This window comes from Pseudorasbora parva, chromosome 2, assembly GCF_024679245.1.
Source record: "Pseudorasbora parva isolate DD20220531a chromosome 2, ASM2467924v1, whole genome shotgun sequence".
Classification (NCBI taxonomy): domain Eukaryota; kingdom Metazoa; phylum Chordata; class Actinopteri; order Cypriniformes; family Gobionidae; genus Pseudorasbora; species Pseudorasbora parva.
The window spans coordinates 54,689,855-54,709,608 of record NC_090173.1 but is presented as its reverse complement, the minus strand read 5'-3'; the positions used below and the strand labels follow the sequence as shown (position 1 = coordinate 54,709,608).

Below are 19,754 nucleotides of genomic sequence, written 5' to 3'. Positions count from 1 at the left end.
AAGAAAGATAGGAAGAGATTTGGATATTTCACATTCAACAGTGCATAACAATTACAAGATTCAAGGAATCTGGAGGAATTTCAGTGCGTAAAGGACAAGGCCGCAAGCCTAAGCTGAACAACCGTGATCTCCGATCCCTCAGGCGGCACTGCATCAAGAATCATCATTCATCTATAAGCGATATCACCACATGGGCTCAGGACTACTTTGGCAAACCTTTGTCAAGTACCACAATACGTAGTTACATCCACAAATGCCAGTTAAAACTGTACTGTGCCAAAAGGAAGCCTTATGTTAACAGTGTCCAGAAGCGCCATCGACTTCTCTGGGCTCGGAGGCATCTGGGATGGACAATCACACAGTGGAAATGTGTACTGTGGTCAGATGAATCAATATTTCAGGTATTTTTTGGGAGGAATGGACGCCGTGTGCTCCGGACCAAGAAGAAAAGGATCATCCAGACTGTTACCAGCAACAAGTCCAAAAGCCAGGGTCTGTCATGGTATGGGGTTGTGTCAGTGCCCTTGGCAAAGGTAACTTGCACTTCTGTGAAGGCACCATTAATGCTGAAAAGTACATAGAGATTTTGGAGCATAATATGCAGCCTTCAAGAAGATATCTTTTCCAGGGACGTCCATGCATATTTCAACAAGACAATGCAAAACCACATTCTGCACACATTACAAAGTCCTGGCTGCGGAGGAAGAGGGTACGGGTACTTGACTGACCTGCCTGCAGTCCCGACCTGTCTCCAATAGAGAATGTGTGGTGCATTTTGAAGCGTAAAATGCGACAACGAAGACCCCGTACTGTTGCCCACCTTAAGACTTGTTTGCAGGAAGAATGGGCCAAAATTACACCTGAAACACTTCATCACTTGGTGTCTTCAGTCCCTAAACGTCTTTTAAGTGTTGTGAAAAGGAATGGCAACATTACAAAGTGGTAAATGCTTTACTGTCCCAACTTTTTTTGAAATGTGTTGCAGGTCTGAATGACAGGAAAGGATGCATATTTACAAATGACATGAAGTTGGCAAAGTCAAAGTAATTTTAGAAATCATTTCTTTTGATTATTTTATTTGCACATTCCATGCTGTCCCAACTTTTTCTGATTTGGGGTTGTACAAAATGGTGTAATTTTACAGGAAACGCTTTGAAGTTACATAAACCACTGCTAAAAGTGATCAACATTATAGTATATATGTATATATGTTGTCTGAGCTGTAACCTGTATTTTCTGTAGTAAAATGTATTTTTTAGTATTTGCTGACATACACTGGAAACAGCCAGAACTGTCTGCAGGGTGCTAGAACTCACAGGGTCTGAGTTATACACTTTCAAAAAAGAATTTATGACAAAACAATCCAAAAGTGCCTCTTTTTGGGGTTTATTACAGCTCAGACAACATATACTTAAATGTTTATCACATTTAGCAGTGTTTTATGTAACCTCAAAGGGTTTCCAAAATTGTGTTTTTAGACCATTCTATGTAGGTAGTGGAAGCTTTATATATATTAGGATATTATGCTATTTTAAAGGTTTCTAATTTTGTTTTGGAGGCCTCCTAGTAAAGGTTTACATTTTTACAATGAACTGTTGCACTGAAAAAGTAAATTCACTGGACCCACTTTATATTAGGTGGCCTTAACTACTATACTAACATTTTAATTAATCATTTGATACAATGCACTTATTGTGTACATACACTTATTGTGTTTTTACATTGTACTTACATGTTTTTAAATTGCCTAAATGTAATTATATCTGTAAACATATCTGTTATTAATTTCCGTAGTTACATTTATAATTACACAGTTGGCACTTCCCTTACACCTACCCAGACCAGGCCTGCAGTACCCCTCTCAGAAACTGAAACTAAACTAAACAATAAAATTACACTTCAAATATTTTTCCCCCAAAGTTAGTTTATGTGATTGAAGGCAGTTATCATCACGATAATTTCATTTCAAGTGTTCGTTTTTTAAATAAGTTTAGTTTTAGTTAGTTTTTTGATGCTATAAAAAGGGGTGTGTGACCTCATGATTGACAGCTGAGATCGACGTCTTCTCTGAGTGAAGTTGTCATTGAGGCACTAACGGACTGTCCTTTTTCGTGATTTTCGGGAGCAGATTGGAGATTTAGCTTTAATTTCTTCCATAACTGTTTATTTCACACCAACATAATTAATTGTTCTGCATCTGTGAGAGTGTGGGCGGGCTTTTGATATCGCGACTGTACTTCCTGCTCTACTTCCTGCTCTCTACTGCGCAACTCAGGTCCCGAAATCGCTACTGCGCAGACTCGGTCCCAAGATGTCTGGCAAGCAGAAACAGATGATGTCGAGTCGTCCATATTTTTTTACGGTCTGTGACCCAGACCAACACACCTGTCCCACCCGTATTCCACCTCAATATCAGGAAAAAAGTGTTTTTCAATACAATATGAACACAATAAGTATATTTTACTTATTGATGTAAGTAAATACTTTAAATATTTTGATGTAAGTAAATACACTGTAAAAAATATTGCTGGTTTAACTTTAAAAAAATAAGTAACCTGGTTGCCTTAAAATTTTAAGTTTATTGAAATTAAAAATGTGAGTTGATATAAGGAAAAGGGAAATTGGTTTAATAAATAGAAACTTAAAATATCTGAAACACATATAAAAATGTATAAATCATGAAAATAGCACAATTTGGCATGTTTCACTGCGGCTTGTCACGTCACAGACAAGGGAAAATGGTGCGAGGACTCATGTGCAGGAGAATGATAATTTATTATAAAATAAAACATAAACTCAAAACAACAACCCACGAGGGGGAAAAACACATAATAGAATAATAAAAATACAAACTTAAACAAACCAACAGAATCACGGGGAGAACGGAAGACGCAGATATTACATAAGGATCCAACACAGACTGACAAACACAAGGAACTTATAAGGGGAAGAAATCAAGAGGGAACAGGTGGGAGAAATCAAACACTAATCGGATAACAAGGGGGAGGGATCAGACAATGACAGGAGCACACGCAAGACATGACAAAACCCACATGTGCACACAAGACAGGACAGGCATGTGACACGTCTTCACAAATAAAACACACACAATTACCCGATATGCTTACAAAATCTTTTGATAATATTTGAATAAAGGTTGTCGATTCTCAAAAATGTTCATTGTATTAACTCAAATTTTTAGGGCAACAAGGTTTACATTTTTTTTTTTTTTTTATGTTTTACAGTGTAGTATAGTTAAGGCCACCTAAAGTGGGGCCAATTCCCTGTAAGGGTGGATCGCCTACAGTGGTTCTGACTGCAGGGTTGCCGAACGACTAAAGAAACGTTATCAGCGTGATGGTAGAAAACTGTACATTTCTTGTCTATAACCACCCACTGCAACTTATACCAACGACGGAAATAAGCGCAGTTACAATAGCAAAATATGTGGGAGAGCGTTGCTTTAATGTGACTATATTGTATTGCAATAGGGAGCACTTCAAAGTCAATACCAAACCAAAACTAGTTAGCAAATCATTTATAATTGAAAGCATTTAATGACAAAATCCGGTTATGGTTACACTTAAAATAGTTACAAAATAGATGAATGAGATGATAAAACTTATACCATTAATCGTACCCAGCATATATAGAATGTTACCTGAGAGATAGGGAGAGATAGAGAGAGGTAGAAAGATAGAAAGAGAGAGAAAAAGAGAAGAGCCAAAGAAGGCCCTAGAAGAGACAGCCAGAGAAAAAGACAGCGTCAGAGGAAAAAGACCCCCAGAGAAAAAGAGAGAGACCTTCAGAGGAAGAAGACCCAGAGAAAAGGAAGACCTCGAGCAACAGTTGCAATCTTCTTTTATACATCCCTTGACCATGTGACTGAAACCCTGAGACATTCAAACTGACCAGTCAGACCAGACTTCCCCCACTGTACTACAGGTGTGGCACCATTTGGCCTACAGGCCCTCAACATCTCTTTGTCTTTAGGAATCCCAAACAGCCCCACTGATAAGAGAGAGGGGGGTGAAACACAGAAAAACAAATGTCTTTGTTCAAAGAAAAATATCAAAATATCTTTGATTATTTTGGATTCTTTCATCCCTTTACTTTCATACCAAGTTATTCCAACTAAACTTTATACGTTCAAATAACTCAATTTCTCAAGCTGAACACTTAATATTCTAAGTAAATACAGCTTCAATGTAAAACGATAACTCAAAAAGTTAAGCAAACTAAACATTTTTACAGTGAAAAGGGATTTGCTAGATTCTTTAAATTTGAATAAGTTAAATCCATTACAACAAATACTACCTTGTTGAATACATACTTTAAACAATATATTTTTGTCACAATGCAAAATGAGAATTTGTATGGAAATGTGCTTAAAAATAACACTCATACAGTATAAAAGACTGTCAGCATGTTCATATTTCTTATATGCCACGCACAGAAAATAAAACTAAAAACATAATGAGGAAACATACGATACCTGTGTTCATAATGTGCAAATAGTTATTCTAATAAATGTCTGCACGAGCAAAGAATGTCTGCGCTCACAACATTTTTTCGCCTGGTCAACAGAGGCCAGAAATATTCTGCTGGAACAATCAACACTTGAACAAAGGCACATTTGTTTCTTTCTTGTAAGGACTGTGACACCAGACTGAGAATTACAAAAAAAAAAAAAGCCCTTTACATCTTTTTGAATGTGTGACGCTGACTAATCTACACTGTGCTGTGTTGACAGATTCTATGCCGCAGAGATTGCAGTGGGACTTTTCTTTCTTCATCGGAAGGGAATTATTTACAGGTGAGTGGATTACAGTATATTTACTGTATTACATAGTCATTGCCCTACACCAGTAGATCTTATAGAGTATAGAGATGTAGTGTATACAGATGTATATACCTATACAGTAGATGTGGTCACACGCTGTCAGTGTTTCACCTTCGGTGGAAAACACAGTTGATTGGAGCAGATGTGTCTCTCCACATGATTAAATTAGATTAGCTGAGAACGGAGCCAATAACAGCTGACGGGGTGTCAAGACAGTGCTATTAAAATTCCCTTTTCAGCTGGGAAAAGAAAAAAGCTGAGAGAAACCCTCGGCTTATTAAACATATAACTGCTGTAAATGCAGGACGAAGATGCACTGCAATATAAAAAGTCCCTATGAAATCACAGGCCCTGTTTACACCTGGTATTAAGATCCGTTTTGGTCCATCGGATCATAAGTAAGCAAGAGAGACACATTCCTGTTTACACCTGGAGTTTAAATCCGTCTCTTTTGTCCACTTTCAACCACTTCTGTCCTGCTTTCTTTGAGGGGAGGATCCACAGGTAGGTTTGTTCAGATCTTTTGTGCTAATGGATTAAATAAGCTCACGCTATTTACAAATGAACTCGACTAGAGACGACGGAAAAACACACAGAGAGCATCAGCTTTAGTTTCTGCTTTGACAGACGCAAAATATTTTGAGTGTGTGTCAGAAATCAGGAATGGAGAGAGAACATTGAGCTTGGGATGCTTTTCATCTTCAAACCAAACTTGGGTCTACAGCTGACAAAGTTTAAATCCCGTCTGGCTAGTGCACAGCAAAAACTCCAGTGTTAAATTAACTCTCCTCAGAGTTTATTTGGCTCCACACTCAAGAGTGTTAAAAGTAACTCTGAAGAAGTGTTAAAGATAATGAGATGATTAAGAGATTAATTAAGTGATTGACCATTAGTGAAGACACCTGATGATAACAAGCAGAACCACTGAAGGAAAGAGTCACCATTTTTAAGTCACCATGATGGAGATCAGTGTTTGCTTTAGATGGACTCTTGACTTTATAACATTAGTTTTTTTTTGGCTGCTTTAAAGCAGCCATACAAGTGCAGAGAAAATGTGACTTGTTTTGTTTTGACATCATCATCATCATGAGCTGAATCACTGATGTCATTTAGAGCATAATCTTTGAGTTAGGTTTACTTTATTGATTTTAGCAGCTCTGTGATTCTAGAGCATAAGATCTGGTGTTTACAATAATAATCAGGTTTTTTTATTTTTATTATTGTTCTAAAAAAAGTTTTGAATCTCTTGTCATTCAGCCACACAGAGACATCAAGAATCAGCGTATGAATCTCAAAAATGGTGGCCATCAAAAGGCTTTGCAGTGCATTCTGGGTGCATCTCAGTGATTTCTTTCTATTCTCACCATTTTCTTTTTGCTGTTTTATGTGACTTTTTAGTAGCTTGTTTTGTGATGTTCAGAGTTGATCTGTGTATCTGAGATGCTGTTTGTCACCATTGTTGAGATTCATACGCTGATTATTGATGTCTGTGGGTGTCTAATGCAACAAAGTAGTTTGAAATCTTTTTTGAGCAGAATCTCACTCTATCAACTTCACAGAGCTGTTGTAATCAATAATGTAAAATCAACACATGTCCCATATAAGCTAGAAATTTGTCCCAGAATGATATTAGTTGATAGCCTAGAAATCTAGATGCACCCTAGCGGCAGCAAATGTAATCTGCCCGCGAGTGTCGTCTAGGAACTCTCAATACCCTTCTGAGCTGAATGTATTCCTCTCAATCTGGACGGGCCAATCACATCGTGTATAGAGTCGGTGGGCGGGGCCATAATGACGACAGCCGAGTTGCGTTTGCGTGCTTCTAGTAAACACAGAAACTGGCGAACGGCGGCGGTCTTTCGAATCAGCTTTGACTGCAACTCTGGAAGACTTGGACTTAAGCTTTTCTCTGAGAAAAGAACAAAGAACGGCACTGAAGTCATTCTTAAAAAGGGAAGATGTGTTCAGAGTTTAGCCGACCGGATACGGTGAATGTTTAATCTATCAACAAGCTCTGCTTCACCTTCGTTGCTCTGGTTGGTGTAGCGCTATCCTATCGCGTGCAGAGGAAGTTTGAAAGACAACCGTTTATCCGCCCCTTGGATTGAGCTGCCAATGGTGAGTTTCCAGACCAAACATCTTGATGTGGCTCTGGCTTGTCAGGCTAATTAGTTGATCCAGTCACTATATGATGATTATGTTAATTAAAACATCATCAACTCCTGAACAGATTTGGCAAAATGTGTGTTCCAAACACACTGTTAAAGCCGCCAGAAAAAATAACTAATGTTAAAAAGCCAAGGGTCAAGAGTCCATCTAAAGCAAACACTGATCTCCATCATGGTGACTTAAAAATGGTGACCCTGTCCTTCAGTGATTCTGCTTATCATCAGGTGTCTTCACTAATGGGCAATCATCACTTAATTAATCTCTTAATCATCTCATTATCTTTAACACTTCTTCAGAGTTACTTTTAACACTCTTGGGTGCGGAGCCAAATAAACTCTGAGGAGAGTTAATTTAACACTGGAGTTTTTGCTGTGTGCTCTCCAGAATATTCAGTGTTGTTTCTGGAAACGCTCAAAAAAAACGTCCCCGGTTACGTATGTAACCTTAGTTCCCTGAGAACAGGGAACGAGACGCTGCGTCAGCTGACGCTATGGGGAACGCCTTCAGCGTGACAGGTGTCTGAAATCGCTATCAAATCACAATCCTACTGACCGTCGGCAGCTGGTGATGTCATCACCGTGCGACCAGGAAGTATAAAAAGGCACGTGCCAACATGACAACATCCGCTTCGTCTGAAGGGACTGTGGGCAGGCACACCTTGAAGCATGGCCATGTGACGCAGCGTCTCGTTCCCTGTTCTCAGGGAACTAAGGTTACATACGTAACCGGGGACGTTCCCTTTCGAAAGGGAACTCGCGCTGCATCAGCTGACGCTATGGGGAACGATATTCCCACGCCGCCATGCTGAGGGGAGTGCACGCCCCTTACTGGCAGTGAGAACTGCCTGGACGAGTGTTCGCGGAAAGTCTGAACCACTCCCCCTCTCGCCACACCGGCTGCCAGTGACATCATTCCCTACGGTCATAGCCCAAGCTATATGCCTAAGAGAGAACCTAAACAAGTTTTAACTGAGGTTTCCTACTCTCGGCTTGCTCGAGGGCCTGGGACCTACTACTTTCGAAGGAAGGAGTCCCTTAAGGGAATGTGGCTAGGGGACCCGAGGGCGCCACCAGCCGTCACTAGTTCGGGAAAAACCTTCACCGAATGCCACCAGGGAGGCCTCACCTGGCATCACTTCTGTGGGACACCCCAGCTTGGCCAACCCTGTCTGTCAAAACAGAGCCTCCGGACATCGCTCTTACTTATGAGCATCCAGACTGAGGGACTGCAAACTGGCAATGTCCTCCTCAGACCGGAACTCGGAGACGGGAATCCTGGAGAGCAGTACTCAGCTTAGTGCTTCTTACCCTTGCCATCGAGGGGAGTCTCTTCTGCTCGATCCTAGGATCTACTGAGCACATTTATTACAGGGGTGCTCAGGAGGCCTAAAAAAGGCCTATGGACTGATCTACCCGGGAGGCCCCGAGGGGGGCCTGCCCGTCTGATCAGACTCAAGCGGCCGTAAGCTCGCAGACGACCCTCAATGAGGGGAGCTCTTAAGCCAGCTTGGTAGGTAAACCATGCTGTAGGCTAGCCAGTTCCCTGTCCTGAAGGGACTGCGCAGCAGAAACGGAGTCTCGTTGTGCTAGGGCACGAGCCCGCCACTGAGTTATACCGGCCCAGGCCGGGACCCAACGGCAGGCAGCCGCTAGCTGTCAGCCCAAAGCCAGTTCTACGTTCCCGCTTAGGGGAACCGTTTCCCCTCCAGGGAGGCCAGGAGGCGCCTCTACCTGGCACCGTTAGTGCTAGCTGTTAAGAGCCGCCGGAAGGTGGCTTTACTGGTTCCTCAGGCTCATGAGGCTATAACGCCAGAAGCCACCTATGCTAATGGCTAGCTTGTCACCGAGACCTGGTCCGGGAATCCCCTCCCAAAAAGGCCTGAAGAGACCTGACAGCATAATACACTGGCCTACCGAGCGTCCCAGCTCGGGGGCTCACCCTCAGGCGGCCTAGAGCGGCCTACTTCCTGCCAGCCAACGTGCAAACTGTCGGGAGCTATTGTGTTCCCGGGGCTTGCCTCCAGGGAGGCCTGTCTGATGCCACGTACAGTCCGGTCCTTTTAGGGCGGCCTGGAGAGGCCTATTGCCGAATGGCAGTTCCCTATTAGATTGGTGACATACGGTGCTTATCCGTTGGCAAATCCCACCGGAAACCCCGCAGGGCCGGGAAACGACCATAGGACGGCCTGAAGCGGCCCGTCCCTGATAGCAGACTATGCTAGCCGCCTGGCTAGCACCCACGCACACTGTCGCAAGACCTGGGAACCGGGGCTCACCCTACAGGAGGCCTAAAGTGGCCTAGATCCTGTCAACCAATGGTCGGAACCCTAGGTCACCCCCTCAGGGGACGCCATGTGAGGCGTGCTGAAACTCAGCGAGCCCTTAAAGTCGGGCTGACAGTGGCTGTCTGCTGGCTGATGAGGACTGGGTATCCAGTCACTACCTGGGGACTCATCCCCAGGGAGGCCGTTAGGGGCCTACTTATGACGAGGTTTCTGCTGCAGCCGACATCGTTGGGGAGAACCCTCCCCGCTCACATGGGCCACGATGTCGGAACTCACCCGCAGGGAGGCCTCCTGAGGCCTACCACCTGACCCAGAGTTAACTGCCCGGACTGCCTCGGCTGGCGTCTCCCGCCAGCCCGCCTTCTATAGTCGGTCCGCCCCAGCGGCCCATAGCAGCCTTCTGCAACGGCGCAGTCTCTCAGGCAGCGCCTACCAGCGTGGACCTAAAACACAATGCCCACAGCAGTGCACTCAGCATAAAACGCCTTGAACCCTCTAAAGCGAGGGGAGTACAACTTACGCCACCTGCCTCCAGGGCGGCCGTCTGGTCGTCCAGCGGTCCGCCGTCCGCGCAAGGGCGTCAGCCGTGACAGTGTTTCGACTCCAGGGGAGCATCCTACCAACCGATGCTTTCAGATGGTTGCGAAGTACAGCTCGACCCGAGCCTAAAAGGTGAAGCAGAAGACACAGAGCAAAAAGTGAAAGATATTGAACACACACAACCGGCCATTTCCTGAACCAAGCCGGGGGGCCGCCCAGAAGTGGCGGCCGCACTAGCTCTGGGGGGCGGGGCTAGCAAAACCAGTCTGACTGCGCACCGCGAAGAGACGCCTACCCCGTCCCCACGACCACTGGCTGAGTCGCGATTCATTCTGCTATACACCTTTTTGCATTAATAACAACCCCCAAATGCAGAAGGGGGGTGGGCATTGGCCGGACGACCCTACTGCGGGGAGGCCGGGTAGGGATACAAAGCTCCTGCGGGAATACCGACAGGAGCCCGGGGCAACTGCCAGGGCGATATGCCACCGCGAGACGCCACCGTCATCCCCTCAACAGCCTAGGCCAACTTGATGCACTAGCATCGGTCTGATAATCCCACAACAACGGCCCTAAAAAGGACTGGGACAGACCTTACTGCAGTTCATGCGCTAGCCGAACCTCACAAATTCATCTAGGTATTTCACTAGCAGAGGTGCCACCGCTACCCAGAGGTGGCTACAGCTAAAAAAGTTCGCCAGGAGAACATACGTCAGTTTATATCGCCGCTGCATGCCCGCGGCATGTGCGGTGGCCTCAACTGCTTATATTACACATATCCAGAAGAGAAAACAGCCTTATAAACTACTGTTGCTACACTAGCAAACATAAGCCTACATAAACACACTGTGTTTATACAAACATCGTTCTAGCCACCTTTACTGGGGAACTACAGGCCCACTTCTCCAACTGTTACACTTTTCTTCATCTTTTGTAGACAAAATATCCCTCAGGGAAGCATAGAGTCCAAACATACGGCATTAAAGAAGAATGTTTGCCCTAAAAGGGGACTCACCCGCTGTCTTCAGTGCCTCATCGCTTCATGTAACATGCATGCTTCGGCGCACTAACCTGAGGGTGGGGCGCTTTATTCTCACATGTAAGGCCGAGGAGGCGGCCGCGAAGTCCCGCTTTTCCCAGAGACGATGCACTGTGTGCGGGCAGAGCACACACCGGCCTGGCAGGCTTTCGTCAGAGTCTCACCTCCGCTCATCATCAGCCCGCGCGGCCTGGTGTAAAGCGCGCCCGGGGAGAAAAAAGAAAAACAACAGAACAACAAAGGAGGGGACACAACATCACTTCCGCGCCCTCGGGGGCGGAGACTCACCACCTCGCTTTGGGCGCTGGAAGCGGATCTTCTCCCCGATGTCCCTCCTCCTGTTGCGGGTGTCCCGCCTCTTCCACGTCCTACTCCTCCCCGGAGGGGGCGCACGAGAGGCCACGCTACTGCGTTGGCCCATTTTTTTTTTTTTTTTTGATGATCCTCGGATCTTGATGGGCCATGGACACCCTCCTGCCTGGGCGCCGCCCCAGACCTCAGCGGAATACACGTTCTATATGCCGCTGAGCGCGCCCTCGCCTCTCTGAACTTTCCCACCACCGCCTCGACGGAGGTGCCGAAAAGCCCAGAGGGCGAGACCGGGGCATCGAGGAGAAAAGCCTTTTCTTTCGCCCCGATGCCCACCAAGTTTATCCACCGATGCCTCTCCGTGGCGACCCTAGCCGCCATCGACCGTCCGATGGCGACTGCTATGTTGTTTGGCCGCCCGGAGAGAGAGATCCGTGGTGCGCCACTCAGCCATCGCATCAGGGGGTAGGCCAACTGGAAAAGCACGGGCTAACGAAGAGGAGGAGTCTCCATCCGACTCCTCCTCCGTCCGCCTGCTCTCGCGACCTGGCTGATCGTCCGCGAGCACTGTGTTCCCCAGACGATGAGCCAGATCCATCTGGGAGCCCCAGGACAAACGGCGCCGCTCAGCCTCGGCATGAGCGGGACCGCTCCCAAATGCTGGCTCTTCTTCCCTCGAGTAGAAGGCCAAGCGAGAGCGGAGCGTCCTCAGTCGGAAAAACGCTCGCAGTTTGCGCAGGAAGCCCCCTCGAGAACCTCCCGCGCGTGCTCTTCCCCCAGGCAGAGCACACAAAGGGTGTGCGTGTCCCCAGGCGTGAGAAACCTGAGACACGGATCAGCGCACTTCCTGTGTGCTCCCTTCACTTTGCGTGTGCACTTCATTCCACTTTAGAAAGACTTTCTAGCGAACCAGACAAAACTGTCCCTGAAGACGAAAGGATGTTGTCATGTTGGCACGGTGCCTTTTTATACTTCCTGGTCGCACGGTGATGACATCACCAGCTGCCGACGGTCAGTAGGATTGTGATTTGATAGCGATTTCAGACACCTGTCACGCTGAAGGCGTTCCCCATAGCGTCAGCTGACGCAGCGCGAGTTCCCTTTCGAAAGGGAAATCTAGTTTTCTTGAAGTTAGAGGAACGTGCTTTAAAAGGTATGATGTTCCTCAAACGTTCTTTCAACTTAATTTTGATTATCAATTCAACATTTTAGGAACGTTGATTTGTAACATTCCAAGAATATAAAAATCTCCAGTTTCCTCAATGTTGATAGAACGTTATTTAAAGGTTCGTATGACGTCCCTGAAACATTCTCTCAACCATTCAAACACCTGCTGTGAACGATTGTTATACAAATACCCGCCTCGCGAACACCGGGACTTTTATTATAACGGGACACATTCGCCGGGCGCCTGCACTGATCCGCTCTTCCGGTTATGATTATGAGGTAATGCAGCTCTGTTTATCCTATTAGACACATTTATGTGTGTTGAAAATGATGTTATGACGTTACTCCGAGTGTTCACTTGTTCACACTGCTAAGAGTAAAGCGCTCCTGCCAAGTAAAACCCGAAACCGAGGGTAGCGCAGATATGACGCAAATGACAGGCGACTCGCTCAAACGCAATGCTGAAACTTGGTCCTTAGTTATAATAGCAATTTTCTCACAATTTACAAATAGTTGGAAACATTTGGGATATTGTAGGTACTCAACTGAACAAAATATATAACACTGGCTTAGTGGTTTTGGGGTATTTTACTGCAAAAATACTACATAGTTCACCTTTAACTCAACTGTTGTGAGATCATTTGTGACACCGTTGTTGTGTTTCAGATGCTGAATGATGATGTCTGTGAGTGTAGAAATACCACTGTCATTGTTAACGTTCTGTTTAAAACATGCTTTGTGCCATTTAAATACTCACAGACATCAGCTTTCAGCATATGAAACACAACAATGGTGACATGCCAGCATACAAAACACATTTGCGGCATGAATGAATGATGCAGCTGAATTAATTTTTGATTGTCACCTTTTGTTGAGGTTTGTATGAGGTGTTTTGATGTCTACGTGTGTCTCAACATCTTACACAAGTCGCTTCAGTATTACAAATGATGTTCAACTCGGTTGACTTTATTACTTACTTCACAAAAAATGCTTTAATTCCTAAAGTAAGCTAAACTACAGAAAAAGTAGTGATTTAAACCACTTTAATATTGTCATTGGACTGTTATTGCAGCCAAGATGATCTGCTTTACCAATGAGTCCAACCAAAAGCAAACACTGTTCACCATAATGGTGACCAAACTAAACATCTGAACCTGTGTAAATTCTCAATAAACGCTTCTGTAGACAATAAAGTCAAACTGGTTAGTTGAAAGTTGAAAGAACGTTTGAGGAACATCATACCTTTTAAAACACGTTCCTCTAACGTCAAGAACACTGGACATTTTTTTAGCACTGGATATTTTTCAGTTTCGTTAAACCCTCAGCTCCCCGCTGTTATTTGTGATAGCTAACACATCCACATTTTAGAGGAATGCTAGCTATGATGAAAGACATGTGGAGAACACATTTGTGAGCAGACAGGAACTCAAATGTCATTATTTCTTGAAGTAAACAACATTACTCAGGGTTTAGCAGGTCCGAAACGCCCATGAAGTGCAGTGTAAATATTCCTGTCCTGTGAATGAGTCACTCTGTGAGGAAAGGGGGCTGTAAGAAAGGCTGTTTATCTGCAGCGCTGTCTGCATTCAGCTCTTCGCTCGCCGTTGCCCGTCCCTGCAGGGCTGTGGCGTTCAGCTCGCATTAATCATGCTCTTTGATGATGAAGGCTGAGGTCGCCCTGACCTCCCTCGCTGCCCACTCGCACCCACAGCTAAAGACCACACAATTAAAGGGTTAGTTCAGCCTAATGTCGTTTCCACACCCATAAGACCTCCGTTCATCTTCAGACACACTTTAAGATATTTTATATTTAGTCCGAGAGCGTATCTAAGTGTATGCACACTATACTGTCCATGTCCAGAAAGGGAATAAAAACATCATCGCAGTAGTCCATATGAGACATCAGTGGGTTAATTAGACACTCTTGAAGCATGGAAAATACATTTGGGTCCAAAAATAACAAAAACTACGACTTTATTCAGCATTGTCTTCTCTTACGTGTTCTTCAAATAAAGAATCAGCTGTTATGAATCAGCGAATTGATTCATGATTCGGATCGCGTGTCAAACTGCTGAAATCACGTGACATTGGCGATCCGAATCATGAATCAATACACTGATTCATAACCTTTCAAATCTTTATTTGAGGATTAAAAACAAACCCAGAAGAGAAGACAATGCTGAATAAAGTCGTAGTTTTTGTCCAAAATGTATTTTGGATGCTTCAAGAGACTCTAATTAACCCACTGATGTCCCATATGGACTACTGCGATGATGTTTTTATTCCCTTTCTGGACATGGACAGTATAGTGTGCATACACTTACATACGCTCTCAGACTAAATATAAAATATCTTAAACTGTGTCTGAAGATGAACGGAGGTCTTACGGGTGTAGAACGACATTAGGGGGAGTCATTAAAGACATTAGTTTCATTTTTGAGTGAACTAACCCTTTAACTGTCAGCCGTCTGCCTCGTCTGAGCTGGATTTCATACACCTGGTTTGTTTGTTTGTTTTGTCCTCAGAGATCTGAAGTTGGATAACGTGATGTTGGACTCCGAAGGCCACATCAAGATCGCAGACTTCGGCATGTGTAAGGAAAACATGTATGAGGGCATGACGACGCGCACCTTCTGCGGGACGCCGGACTACATCGCCCCGGAGGTGAGAGAGGCATTAAAGGAGTATCTCTTTCAGCAAAAACAACAAAAAGTGTACACATCCATCATGTCACGCCAAACCTGTTTGACTTTCTTTCTTCTATGGAAGTCAAAACGAGGTTATTCTTGGCCAAGTCAATGAGTTGTCAAAAGTCAAAGTGAAGTTGTCAAACTCCAGCTCGAGAGAGAGTTTCCTAATCTTTTAAAGGGATAGTTCAACCAAAAATGAAAATTACCCTATCATTTACTCCCGCTCAAGTCATCCTAAGTGTGTGTGGCTTTCTTCTTTCAGATGAATACAATCGAGTTATGTTAAAAAAATGTCCTGGCTAATCCATGCATTGTAATGGCAGCCCAAAATTTGAAGCTCAAAAAAGTGCATCCATCCATTATAAAAGTGCTCCACACGACTCTGGGGGTTAATAAACACCTTCTGAAGTGAATTTGTGTAAGAAAAATATCCATATTTAACACTATCTAGCTTCTGCGTCAGTTGAATACGGACGGCTGTCCGCTGGAAGCTAGATATTTTACTTTAGAACGTGTTAAATATGGATATTTTTCTTACACAAATTCGCTTCAGAAGGTGTTTATTAACCCCCGGAGTCGTGTGGGGCACTTTTATAATGGATGGATGCACTTATTTGGGCTTCAAATTTGGAAAAGTTTGAGCTTCAAATTGTATCCCTTTAATGGGTCTGGGGTGAGAGTTGCTGAAAACAAGTGACCCGCACAGGAAGGAGTTGTGACGCGTCTGTCATATTCACTGCATGTAGGACACAACCTCAGGCCTGACACTCCTCGCCCCTGTTGACCTCTCAACCAGACATGCAACCTTATAAACACACATTCGACAGCACAGGCTTGCTGGAGAAATCAGCCTGTGGGGACATTTCTGTAAAATTATATTATATTTCGAAGTGAAATGCCCAGTGAATGGTTTCTAAAACCGTGTTCACTTTTATCTAGAGAAGACAATTTTAGGCAAAAGGTTGAAAACCCACATATATACATTGAGATGTATAGAGCCAAATTCATGTTTTATTCAATTATAGCGCCACCAAGTGGCACAGTCACACCCCCTTTTTTCTGTATCCTCAGAGTGCCCCCATATATAAGCGTGTCAAATTTGGTGAAAATATCTAATTTCATTTAGGACATATAGACATTTGTGTTTATGAGCATACAAAAAATAACCCACACCCAACTTACTATCACTTACTATCAAATTTGACTATCATTTGTCCTTAAACAAGTCAACCTTATGGTTAGTGCAATCTTGCGATTTAACTTTCGCAAATATCTTTGAAACTGTTGGTCCGATTGAGACGAAACCACCAGAGTTATAGTGATAACTCTGGTGGTTTCGTCTCAATCGGACCAACAGTTTCAAAGATATTTGCGAAAGTTAAATCGCAAGATTGCACTAACCATAATGTGAAACCTAGCGTGTTTAGTATCGTTTAGTAGACTCGGTAAGGGTTCGGGAAATAAGTCAACCATATCCAAACTTATAAGCTTTAGGTGGCACTTGTCAGAAACTTCTTAGAATATTAAATTGATGAATTAAATGTTTTTTATTTCTATGAAAAAAGCAAAATGACAATGTAATGTAAAAGTAGTGATGTGTATTCCAGGCTAATTTCACCCTCATGCCCCGTATATTGCGAGGGCTTTTCACTCAACAAGAAATCTCATCACGTTTTAATCTCGCACCCCTAGTTTTCTGAACTATTTTAGCGAATGTTTCACAGGACTCGTACCCAAACTCTCCACGTCTTACTTTTGATAATGCACCAGGTAAGCAAATGAGCAAGTTAACTACATCAGAAGTGAAGTTAATAAACGTAATTTCGGGAGGAAGTACGCCCATGTAATCTTTCAATTAATACCAAGGTATAAAACCAGCAGCTTACCTCTTCCCCTTTCTAGTTCCTGCAGCATCCCTCCTCCTCCCCTGCTCCTCCTTTTATAACTGCGTACACCACACTGGTGGTGGTTGAGGAGAGATCCCTGATACAAGTGAAAAGCGCTTGGGGTGTACAGTAGTACATATGAAAGCGCTATATAAATGACTCATTTTTATTTTATCCATTCAATTTGCCTGTTATAGGGGGGCAATCGGAGCTCGGGTAGAACATCCTCTCCGAGCCCCTCTATAGCAGACAGCAAGCCAAATCTGTTTTACCACGTTCACCAAGATTATATGGGCACACAAACTCGTGAAAAGCTGGTTATGGGATGCAAACGTCAAAATGTATTTGTGTACAGCTCATTCACTATACGGTAAAGGTGTTTTGAAGGTATAATATAGTATTGTGAAAGGAAACGTCTTTATTAATCAGTAATCTGCCCCTGTAGTCATAATTTGTTTGGAAAGGAATAAAGTTTGCTGGTGTTTTACTGCCTTTAGGGCTCATTTCAGCTGGAAACTGCTGTGAAATTTATGTATAGGAGCATTTTTTGAGTTTTTTCCTAAAATATAGGTTATGTATGTATTATTATAATAAATAATAAATCATTAAATAAATATTTTTTTCATATTTAAACTGAAACCATGCAAATGCTGATTGATAATTTAGCTAAATCAAAAACAATTAGCCTGTTTTTATTGCTAAATCTGGAGAGAGAAAAAATATTTTTTGTGGCACACACATGGCCACACCATTCACAAATAGCCAAATTTTAATTTTCTCTCTTTTGCAGAGCCCAAGGTGATATTGACCTGTAGATTAGCACTGTGACATTTTCACTGAGGCAGCTTGACACGTGTGTGTGTGTGTGTGTGTGTGTGTGTGTGTGTGTGTGTGTGTGTGTGTGTGTGTGTGTGTGTGTGGGTGTGGACGTGGGCGTGGGCGTGGGCGTGTAATCCCTACATTATGGGGACAAAATGTCCCCACAAAGATGGCAATATCCAAAATCCTTGTCCATGTGGGGACATTTTTAGGTCCCCTTGAGGAAAACATCTTTTAAATCAAATAGGATGAGTTTTTTGGAGAAAGTAAAAATGCAGAATGTTTCCTGTGTGTGTGTGTGTGTGTGTGTGTGTGTGTGTGTGTGTGTGTGTGTGTGTGTGTGTGTGTGTGTGTGTGTGTGTGTGTGTGTGTGTGTGTGTGTGTGTGTGTGTGTGAGCCTGTTTATGTGGTTTATGAGGACACAAATTTGTATAACTACACGGGTATTACACTGGTATTACACTATAAATGTGGTTTATGAGGACATATCAAATGTCCTCATAATTCAAATGGCCTTAAAAACATACTAAATGATGTTTTTTTGAGAAAGTAAAAATGCAGAATGTTTCGTATGATGGGTAGGTTTAGGGGCAGGGGCAGTGTAAGGGGATAGAATATACGGTTTGTACAGTATAAAAACCATTACGCCTATGGAGAGTCCCTTTAAACCACATAGACCAACATGTGTGTGTGTGTGTGTGTGTGTGTGTGTGTGTGTGTGTGTGTGTGTGTGCGTGTGTGTGTGTGTGTGTGTGTGTGTGTGTGTGTGTACGTGTGGGCGTGTGTGCGTGTGCGTGTGCGTGAGCGTTCGTGCGTGTGTGTGATCGGTAGGTATAGTTTGTACAGTATAAAAACCATTACATCTATGGAGTGACCCCATAAAACATGAAAATCGAACATATGCGCGTGTGTGCGTGCGTGCGTGTGTGTGTCTGTGGGCTCAAGCTTCAAAGCAGTGTGTGTAGCCGGAACATCATGCTCTCTTCCATCATTGGGACACAAAGGAGATGTGCAGTGTGAAAAGCATATTGTAGGTGGGAAGAGTGAAAGCAAACATAAGCATGATTTATTTCTGGCAGGATCCTTATAGCTCACCGATAGCTTTTAGCGTGCGTGCGCGTGCACACGTGTGTGTGTGTGTGTGTGTGTGTGTGTGTGTGTGTGTGTGTGTGTGTGTGTGTGTGTGTGTGTGTGCTCTTTGTGTTCTTTCACGAGTCGCCCTGAGGTCTTCAGCCTATGTGTCATGAAAGCTCCCCACTTTATCCAATTCCTCACTTATTGATTTCCTCATGTCTGATCAGTGACCCTTATAATCATTTAAACAGAAGAGTCTGGGAAACATTCAATGCACATGCACATCATGTGCACAGAGTATTTTTGAATTCGACTGAGTCATATTCAAGGATTTGCATGCCTAAAATACTCTCATTAAAGGGGTGGTCTAATGACATTTCATGCATTCTGCCTCATTTACACTGTTAAAGAGTTGATTCTCATCCTAAACATGGACAACATGTAAAAAAAATTAGCCCAAAATGTCTGTACCAAATACACTCCTTCAGGATTCAAACAAGTTTCTGAACGTTTTGACGAGGATCACCCCCTGTATGACATCATAAAGGGAGGAATTCCTTATATGGGCACAAATGAGTACACACACACACACACACACATACACACACACACACACACATCAACCAGAGCAAGAGCAAGAGCGCATCTATTAACGAGCTTCGTTCGGTTACGGGAGCCATACACAGTCATTTTGTTTTTGACACGAAATCAACACAATGAGTGAAATGTCTCTAAAGAAGTGTGTTTCTGGTATGAGGGAAATATAGCCTTGTTTTAGCTTCAAGTGAACAGTGGATACTGTTTTGGTGGATTGTGTTTCCGGAGCTCTGCAAGTGTGTGTGTTTGTTCCTGGGTATGAGTGGAAACCACAGGCGGTGAATAAAACTCAACAAATGTGTGTGTTTTGTTGGCAATCAAGATATGTAAGTGCATA

At 43.7% G+C, this 19,754-nt stretch overlaps 1 protein-coding gene across 2 annotated transcripts in view; it reads left to right on the top strand.

Moving 5' to 3' along the window:
* prkcab (protein kinase C, alpha, b) overlaps nucleotides 1–19,754 on the top strand; it is a 316,495-nt gene that overhangs the window by 277,322 nt on the left and 19,419 nt on the right. For both annotated transcript variants that reach the window (XM_067424611.1, XM_067424603.1), the window contains 2 exons: nucleotides 4,754–4,816; nucleotides 14,877–15,015. In XM_067424611.1, the coding sequence (XP_067280712.1) occupies nucleotides 4,754–4,816; nucleotides 14,877–15,015 (202 nt within the window). The remainder of the gene's footprint in view (nucleotides 1–4,753; nucleotides 4,817–14,876; nucleotides 15,016–19,754) is intronic.